The sequence below is a fragment of the Bos taurus genome, chromosome 17, assembly GCF_002263795.3.
Source record: "Bos taurus isolate L1 Dominette 01449 registration number 42190680 breed Hereford chromosome 17, ARS-UCD2.0, whole genome shotgun sequence".
Lineage (NCBI taxonomy): Eukaryota > Metazoa > Chordata > Mammalia > Artiodactyla > Bovidae > Bos > Bos taurus.
Window position 1 is genome coordinate 40,109,071 of NC_037344.1, and position 9,683 is coordinate 40,118,753.

Sequence of the window (9,683 nt, forward strand, 5' to 3'; positions counted from 1 at the left end):
GAAATGAGATGTCTAAGTCTGAATAACAGACAAATCACAGGCAGTACCAAGAAAATGTTCAAGATAAATTCAAAAGGTTTATTGCACCAGATGCCACAGAAAAATGGATCAAAGTAATATGTGAACAAGTTTTAAGAAAAAAGACTTCCATACATTGATACTGATATCTATTTAACTGATCAAAAACAAAGTCCTATCAATTTGTTGTAATGGAACTTCAATGATAACAAATCAACCCTGGAATTTTCTCCTTTTAAAACACCACTTAAATTTAAGCATATTGCAGTCTTGCTTCCAAGATTTATGGTTCACCAAATATGGACTTTTAAAAATTAACATTCAGAGGGGGCTGCTTGATTTAGGCAAATATTATATTATTAAAGGTTCCTGCCCCCAAAGCACAATAGGAAACAAATGGTTCACATTTACCAAGAAGCTCAAGACTTTTTCAATTTATTGGTGAAAGTATGCATGAACAAAATACTTTCAAAAGCACATGTAAGTGGAAAAATTCAGATATTTAAAAGAACTGTAGGGTCACTTTATATTCTTTATTTTTATGTACAACCAACTCCAGTGAGGAACCTAAAAAGCTACAGACTGAATTTTATAAAATCTCAGGACCTAATTAGAAGAGCCAAAACAAGAGTTTAGTATCATTTAGCAGGTGGGGATTTTCCTCCCTCGAAAAAAGTTAACTTTGAAAAATATGATAAGTTTAAAAAGTTGCAATGTGTAAACGGCAGTTTCATGGGATGTGAAAAGTTTATCGTTACTTTCATTAAAAAACAGCACACTTCAGAAAAATGGATTGGAGCCTGTACAAAAAGCTATTTAACACTGATAAAAATAAAATACTTTGGAATTATGCACAAGTATGGAAGCTACATTTTAAGTTTTCATTGTCATGTTTAAACGTACACAAGTATCTTTACATTCGTATCACTCATCAATCTACGAAAAATTAAGCCTCGACATGCTGGAGGAAGGCCCGCACGGCAACGCTGGCGCACACCCGCTCCGTCTGCCTCCCATTCGCCTGGACAAGCAAGATGCTACAAGAGGTACACTCAACAGGTAAGACGTCAAAGTTGAAGAAACCCTAAAGGTGGAATCCTGTCAACTGAGGTAGTTTTCTCTATTTGTACATTTTTTTTTAAAATTTTGCTTTCTTCTTGAGGTGGGCCTGGGCGAGGGCGGGTCCCTTCCTTACCTCTGTGGCTGAGACAGAACCCGGCCCCGGGGTGGTGTCTGGCGTGTCTCCACCCAGTTCCATGAGATTCTTTTTCCACTTTTGGGAAGAGGTTGAGTTTATGAGAGAACAGGTGGATGTTCTTGAGAGGAGGAGGGTTTACAGAAGAGCAGCAACATTCCTGGTCTGTGGTGCAGGCGGCAGCCGTGAGGGGCGGGCTGCCTGATGTCCTGAGGGGTCTCCCTCGTCACCTCCTTCTAGGGGAGGGGGGCATGCAGAGGCCAAGCTAGTTTTCTTGGCTCCCAGGGGCTGGGCCACATCTTTTCTGCATGAAGCTTAGAATTGACCATTTAAAGCTCAGCTTCCCTGGGCTGGGTCTAATGCTCCACAGGCCGCTACCTGCACTGATTTTGCATCTAGTTATTGTCTGTAAACCCTGGAGGGTGGCAGGGGAGGGAAAGTGTCCAGAACAGGCCCGTGAGAAGGGGGTCAGAGACTGGGGGATGCTCAAAGCTGGTGCAGTGGGGACGCTGTGACCTCGCTCAGCACGTGCATCACACATAAGGGACTCAGATGGGGAGAGGGCGGCCATGGGCCAGGCCCGCGACAACCACCATGGTGTCATGGAACCAGGGACTCTAAATATACCCGTCTCATCTCAGACGTCAGGCAAAAGGAAAACAGAAAACATAGATAAAATGGACATCACTTTTATGAGAGAAAGACATAAAATACAAATTAAAGATTTTTAGTCTCAAGATCCTCTGCGCTTCACATCCTTAAAAAAAGAGAGAGGAGGGGTACTTCCCCGATGGTCCAGTGGTTGGGACTCTGAGCTTTCACTGCCAAGGGCCCAGATTCAATCTCTAGTTGGGAAACTAAGATCCTACAAGCCGAGTAGAGCAGCCAAGAGAAAAACAGCAACAACAACAACACGTGATTTATTAAAAAGAGAGGGGAAGGCCGAGGCTGTGACCTAGCCCTAAGAACCAGTCCTAAGAAAGAACACACCTGTTTTTTTCCATTGGTCCGGCTGTTCTGCTCTTTCCAACAAGCAACTCACATTTGTCAAAGAATACAGACAGAGACGTATGTAACTTGGGGTTTGGGATTAGGATTTTATCGCATAGCAAATCTGAAGACAGAGGATTCTAACTCCTGAAAGGGAAGTCGCTTCATATTCTTAGGTGCAAAAGGTACACGGAAAGGACTGGGTCAAGTTTTGAAGGAGAAGGAGATCAGAGCCTGGTTATAGTGAAAGTCCTCAAGGTCTGCGGGTCGCGACAGGTGTGCTGTTGACAGGGTTACCCCTGCTTTTTACACCACCAATTTACTAGTCTTTTCCTTTACCCTGGATGTCAGGACATCACCTGCCTTACAATCAGTCAACTAAAATTCGTATCAACAGAAAACTCAGCGTTTTTAAAAAGCAAACTACGCTCATACATAAGCAATGCTGCCTTGCGGCAGGTTTTATACTACAGGGCAGTCAATTTCTGGGAAGGTGTTTTGAAAAGGATGTAGGGTTTGGAAGGCACAGAGATGATAGAGTGAAAACTGAGCTCCTAGATGGACTGTTTAGAAATGGTCAAACTGATTCATAAGTCATCCTGAACTGTTGCAAATTTCACTTCCCACCTGGACAGCTGTGCCTTTTAAAGTATAAATAGTCATCTGTATTAACTGTTACAGGAAGAAGGTGGCTTCAGCTGGAGGGATTTAGCCACAGAAATGCTCTCGAGCTTACAGAAGTAACTTTGGTAAACGGCCCCTTTGACAAGGCTGCTGAGAGCTCTGAAGCCTCAGGATGAAGCGAGTGGGGTCGGACTGTGCCCTCCGCTGCTGTGCACTGTATGTGGATGGGACGAGGATGCTACATTGATTCTCGGGTTTATTGCACCAACAGTCCATCCCTAACCTACCCGTGGCTGCATCTCAAACAAGGGAAACTGGGGGAAGGCTGGAAGCAGTGGGTCCCTGGAGCTCTGCTCCCCACAGCCAGTCCCCTCGTGCTCTCTGCCAGAGGGTGACACCAAAGCCACTGGCGCGGAGGCGGTACCCGCGGGCCCCACTACACCGCGTCCCTGGTGTCCAAGTCCCCGTGCTGACTGCCTTCTCAGGACAGTGGGATCGCTTCCTCCAGCTTGGGGAGCTCACGCCTGCACTCTGAGATGTTCTAGCAGCGATGATGCCTGTGTCGCTCAGGCCTGCTCTCAGGTCCCTGGTCACCGCTGTGCCCTCAGCGCCCACGCTGACCGGAGGGTGATGGAGGCCTGACTGCTCATGACAACATAGACACCTGGTATCAGTAAACTTACGGCTTCCAGCCAGCACCCCGGGAAGCGATGCCCCCAACACAGCACAGCGCGGGGAGGACCGCGTCCGTCCACCCTGCTGGCGCCTCGTGGTCGCAGGGAGCTGCCTTCCTTCCTCCTTGGGCTGAGAATCCGATTTTCTTCAAGGAGGAGCATTAAGCTAATGTCCTGAGCATTAGCTTACAAGAGTATCTGGGCGACGTAAGGAGAGTGAGTGCTCGCAATGGCCGTCAGCAGAGGCAGGTCGTTAGACTCGATCCTGAACGTGGAGAGAGGGGAGGTAGTTACATTAAGGTGGCAGGATTTATAGGAGCGTCCCACTGCCAGATCCCAGACCTGCCCGGTGGGCAACCAGAACAGAGTGAAAGAGGCAGGGAGATGGTGAGCCTGTTCCTGAGACCCGCCCTGCTGGGGTCCCGGAGCCTTTGATGGTGCAGTGGCAGCTATGTACATGGGACCAGGGCCTGTATCCCTGCAGGGCCTCTGCACAACACCTCCTCCAGTCAGCACTCCAGGACTATACCCCGAGTCTGCACCAGCTTCAAGTAAGTCTCTGGAAACCCAAGATGGTGACAGTGTTTTCAAAACCCCTGGGCTTTCTTCAATGGCTCACACAACCGAGACCCCTACCCAGCACGCACTCAACACTCAGACACCGAAGCCACCTCCTAAGAATGGAGGTAGAGTCAGTGAGGGTGGGGAGCACAGGCAGGGGGCTGCTGGGTGTCCTGGGAAAGCTAGGATGGTCTCAGTCCTTGAAACACGTTCTAACGTCCCTTGTTTCCAAAATCTAAAAACTAAAAATAGAACTTAAGGTGGCAGCTGGTATGAGCTTGTGGCATCTTCCCTGCCTTCTGCAGTGACATTCAGGGTGACAGCAAGTTCCCAGCACTGCAGTGCTGCTGGCCTGAGAGCAGGAGGGCAGTGAGGAAGGGCTGGAAGGGGCCCAATAAGGCACTGTGGGGCCTGAAGCAAGAAGGCAAATCCACCTTCAGGGTGGATCCTTCAGGGGTGGGTGCTGATGGTGGGCATCCATCAGTCAGGGGCCAGGCAAGCGCCCTAGAAATAAGAGCTGCACATACCACATCAGAAACCAGATGAGGCAGGACTACTGTGAGGCTGGTGAAGAGATCTAAGCAAAAACTGCAAAAATAAATGCCTCAGAAGGGGAGAATATTTTTAAAGTGAAGAACATAAAAAAAAAAAGAAAAGTATGGCAGGAAATGCTGAGAGTGGAATAATACAGTAAGTCATATCCTGGGTCTGATATGAGAAGTCCAGCAAGAAAGCAAAGGCCTGAGCCTTGAAATAATACAACTTTGACTGGCAGGCCTAATAGAGAATTTTGGGACTGATGTTTTATACACGGTATTTTCTTGCCCCAAACTGGGGGGGATTGTCATCACAGGAAAACAGGGGACAAGGCCCTATTGAGACGATGTCGTTTTGTTACTTCTCTGTGGAAAAATTGAGCAGAGAGTAAAACTCAAGTCAGAATTTCTTCCCCCCAGAGAAATTAGGGCAAACAGTCTCTGGAAGATGATGCAGGACACGGATGACATGCACACCTCCTCTTCTGATGGGCTCACAGGAAAAGGGAGGAGAGTCCGGCCACCTGGGACACGCAGGTGGGCCCCAAGTCCAGGAGGGCTGCCTTCCTCACCTCCCCCAGAAACGGCAAGAAGCGCACAGCTGCTGTCCGACAGCCCGTGACTCCCACATCCTAGTGAAATGCCTCGACATGGGCATCTGGAGGATTACGTGCTCCACTTTCAAGGATAAAATAACTCCGGGGGGAAGGCTGACCCTGGACCTCCAGCTGAAAGGTTGGAGAGTCTGTTTCTAGGTGTGAAACTCTGGTGTCCCCGGGGAGCGGCAGGGGCTGGACGGGTCAGTGGGTACAGCCCGGGGGCAACGGTGGTTCTCCATAGCACTCACCCCAGCACGACGCTTAGTTCTTTCACGTGCACACGCGTGTGTCCACGAAGATACTCGGACAGCATTTTGCTCTTCAGGTACATCTCCTGCAGTCTGTCCTCCAGGTGCATGACGCACTGCAAAGCCAACCACACTCACGGTGAGCTGGGGACTCAGATCTCTGCCAGTGATTCAAGAGCTGGAATTCCCTCCATCCTTTCAAGTACACAACTGTGATCTCACCTCTGTAAAATATACTTAAGGGGTTGCAAGCCAGTGCAAACCCTACCATTCGGAGGAATAAGTTTTGTCATCAACAGGGACTTACCGTATACTACAGAGAACTCTACCCAGTACTCTGTAATAACCTATATGGGCAAAGAGTCTGCCTGATATCGCAGGAGACACAAGAGACTCAGCTTTGGTCCCTGGGTCAGGAAGATCTCCTGGAGTGGGAAATGGCACTCCACTTCAGTATTCCAGTTTTCCACTTGCCTGGAAAATTGCATGGACAGAGGAGCCTGGCAGAGTATAGTCCATGGGGCCTCAAAGAGTTGGGCATGACTTAGCACATGTATATGTATAACTGAATGACTTTGCTGCACACCTCAAACTAACACTACATTATAAATCAACTATATTCTAATATAAATTAAAAAATATTAAAGAACAGGTTTTTGTAAAACAAGTCAGTTTACTTTTTCCAATGACTGTTAGGAGCTTCATATATATCTTCTAGTCTTTTTAAAAAAGCTTTTGTTTTACATAGTTGAAATCATTCTATAAGTACAATTATTCTCTGCTTTCAAAAAACTTTCTAATAATCCCTTCCCCATGTTATTAAAAATTCTTTACCAATGCCTTTTTATAAAAAGCATCTCTGTTGTTGTTTTCTATACCTCAGATTATTTTGTTACAATTCATTCCCAGAAGAATGACTGGAACAAGGTTATTCTGAACTTTTCTTGTCTCTCAAGAGTGTACTTTAACTAGGTCTCTAATAACAATAGAGACAGGCAATTATTTTCAGGACATCTCTACCCTTGGAACTGTGTCCAACTTCGTGTTTTAGAGAACAGCAACCATCTGTGCTTTGCACCAGAGGCAAATGCTTCTGCGTTTGGCAGGCAGTCATCAGGCACCTCAGTAAGTCACCTGATGGCTCTGGCAAGGGTCCATCTGACGTGATTCTCTTCTAGACCATTTACGCCTGCTGTCTTCAAGGTAAAAAGATTAACAGATGCACTTGACAATGTTGATCTTGACCATCTGGGCTGATCAGTGATGTAGACAAAGTATGCATTCGAGATGCAATCTTTTCCATCGGCTTAAAACCTTAAGTGCATTGTGTTGTGTGGATGAAACACAACTGGTAAGTGAGTAAGAGTAATAATGAAAGCAAGGAGGAGTTCACCAGCTCTCATGGAAATGTTCCCCCAAGGAAGTGGGGTTCACTGGGGGGAGGCTCTCCTGCTCAGTTTCAGTTCCCTATGGAGTAAATACAAAGTTTTAATAAGAGCATTATAAAATATTAAAAGGAACATCTACAGTATGTTGAATCCTTTATGGTTTAAAATAGTGAATTTACAGCATTTTCATAGTCCCCAGGAAAACTATGTATTGCAGTATGGAAATAAAGAGAATGTTGGTTCATGTGAAATGTCCATGAAACTTGAAATCCAAGCATTTAGAATTTTTTTTTTTTTTACAAAGCTTGATTATGAAATTGAACTATTTGGGGATCTGCTCCTTCCTTTCTGAGATGGATTTCTTCAATTTTAACTTCTGAAATTTTAAATAGCTACTTTCTCTTTCCATATTCAAAGCACCAACAGAAAATTAATTGTATATTTCATTCAAGTGAATTTTAAGGAGAATTTTAAACTGCAGATGAAATTTTCTTTGATCTTGATTTTGTGGTTAAATGTAACATGTCTAAATTAAGTAAAAAAGAACTGTGGTAATTTACTGCTGGGATAACTTAAGATGTCAACTGTAGTGAGAGATATGGATTACAGAATAAAATATAAAAGTAAATATAAAATATAAAATAGTAAAAAAACTGTATAATCAAATACATCTCTCTCTTCTTACAGAAAAGCAAGTTTCGGCCTCTACATCAACATGATGCACGTTGCTACTAGAAGGAAAAGCTGCCTGCAAGTGCAGAACAAGGGTCATGCTGTAAGAAGCCACAGGTGCCTCCTGGGTCACCACTGGGACAGGGGTCCTGCCATTTAAAGCCCAAATAAAGGTTTCAGTGAATAGGTGGTGTCCTTCTTCACAGCCGTGAGCACTGTTTCACATAAGTAGTTATTCTTAACAATTATACCAACAGAAGCTGTCTTATGAGTGTGTATAACATCCAGTGTTACTCCAAGTGCTTTAGGTGAACTGTGCTCGGCTGCTTCAGTCATGTCCAACTCTTTGCAACCCCAAGCACTGTAACCCGCCAGGCTCCTCTGTACATGGGATTCTCCAGGCAAGAATACTGGAGTAGGTTGCCATGCCCTCCTCCATGGGATCTTCCTGACACAGGTATTGAACCTGGGTCTCCTGCATTGCAGGCAGTTCCTTTGCCGCTGACCCAGCGGGGAAGTCCCAGAGAATTAGCCCCAGTAATTCACTTAGCCCCAGCTAAGTCAATTAGCTTACTTAATTCCCATAACAGACAGGACAGTTTCTGCTGTTCCCCAGCTTTGACAAGGTACATGGTTAGGAAGCAGAGGAGCCTGGTCTGAATCCAGGCCACTGAAAGCCCACTGACTGTCCACTACTGTCCACTGGCTGCAAGGAGCCTCATCTCACCCTGGGCTTGGCCAGGTACAAAGCACACCTCAGCGAGGCTCTCACGTGCTTGCTGCAAAGGTACCAGTTCACAAAGGAAAAAGCTGAGGTGCCCAAGGAACCAAATAGGCAAAGCCAGATGTGATCCCCGTGATGTCCCTGTGATGCCACACTGCCACCTCAATGTTTCAAAGCCCCCCTCCAAGGACACAGGATTCCTGGCTTTCCAAGGGGTATGGTGCATCTGTAGGTCTGGTCACAAGAACTCAGGGGAATAACCCTTCCTGAGCAATCAGGCAGCTGACCGTAATCCAGCCACCTACTTGCTTGTTACTAGCTCTGCATCTTTTGTGGAGGCCGGAGGCTGGCAAGGAGATGGAGGCTGGCAGGGAGATGCTAGCTGTTTGGTGCGGGGCTGAGTGCAGACAGGGGAGGGAGGGGGAGCTGAGAATGCAGGTGAGCTCATCTCAGGTGCGACCCTCCCAGCTCCTGGAGTTCTTCCCCTCCTGGTACACGTCTTCCTGCTCTGGAAACCTGGCTCCCTCCCTCCTTAAGTGTGGTTTCTCTTCATCTCTCTACATATGTGTGCGTACACACACACACACACACACACACACACACACGAATTTGTTGTGCATATTATTCCAGAGACTCAGGGAGAACTGTTGATCATTTTCTAGGAGTTCAGGGGGTCTGTCTGCTGTCTGTATTTAATATAATGTTATCAAAGTGATTGCAAAATCCCATTCAAAAAGGAACAACTGATACCTCTACAGCTATGGTGAGTCAACATTTTAAGTATTGACACATACAATATCCTACTTTATCCATAACAACTCTGGGAGGATTGTCCCTGAGCAGATGGAACGACAGTCCCTTCGGAAAGTCGGCTGATTTGGCACCAAACTGATGACGGAAAATCCAATAAGTTTCCCCAAGGAGGGTATTTTAAATTTCCCTGTGTGCTTGACCACTGCCTTCACATTATACCTACTTCTTCATGTAACTTGTTCAAAGAGATGATGTCTCTGTTTCCAGAAGGACTATTGTTACTGAATCCAGCCCATGTGCTGGTTTTGTATCACATGCTCTGTTTCCACTGATGCTAACATCCAATTATACTAAAATCAATACACAGGAACTTGTGACTTTATAACCACAATACCATGGGAAGTGTTTTTATAGTTCATTTCTCTAATGACTGGAGAACACAAACTTACAAAGTCGGCAGGGAGGTGAAGCCTGTAGAGCTGCAGGATGGACTGCAGTAAGCTGGACACCTGACTTGACACCAGGACCTCCTGGCCGAGTTTCATGCCATCCACCGCCTTCCTCTGACTCGTGGCCACCTGGACGCTCCACTTGTCTGTGTCTGCAATGATGCATACGGCCTCGGCGATGGGCTCGTCCAGCACGGGATGCTGCAGGGCAGACACAGGGGGTCAACTCCTCGCCATGCTTCCAGGTGTCTA

General features: G+C 46.3%; 2 protein-coding genes across 10 annotated transcripts in view; one reads left to right on the forward strand and one right to left on the reverse strand.

The window, feature by feature from the left end:
• C17H4orf45 (chromosome 17 C4orf45 homolog) overlaps window positions 1-7,685 on the forward strand; it is a 133,474-nt gene extending 125,789 nt beyond the window's left edge. The window contains 1 exon segment of the mRNA NM_001077088.2: window positions 7,521-7,685. Coding sequence (NP_001070556.1) covers window positions 7,521-7,568 — 48 coding nt within the window. The 3' untranslated portion in view covers window positions 7,569-7,685.
• Window positions 65-9,683, reverse strand: part of FNIP2 (folliculin interacting protein 2) — a 126,790-nt gene continuing 117,171 nt past the window's right edge. For 8 of the 9 annotated variants that reach the window (XM_002694423.6, XM_024977606.2, XM_059876283.1 and 5 more), the window contains 3 exons: window positions 9,432-9,632; window positions 5,446-5,561; window positions 65-3,766 (listed from right to left, as the gene is read on the reverse strand). In XM_002694423.6, the coding sequence (XP_002694469.2) occupies window positions 3,688-3,766; window positions 5,446-5,561; window positions 9,432-9,632 (396 nt within the window). In that variant the 3' untranslated portion in view covers window positions 65-3,687. Of the gene's footprint in view, window positions 3,767-5,445; window positions 5,562-9,431; window positions 9,681-9,683 lie in introns of those variants that run through there. The other variant, XM_010813808.4, reaches the window with a different exon arrangement.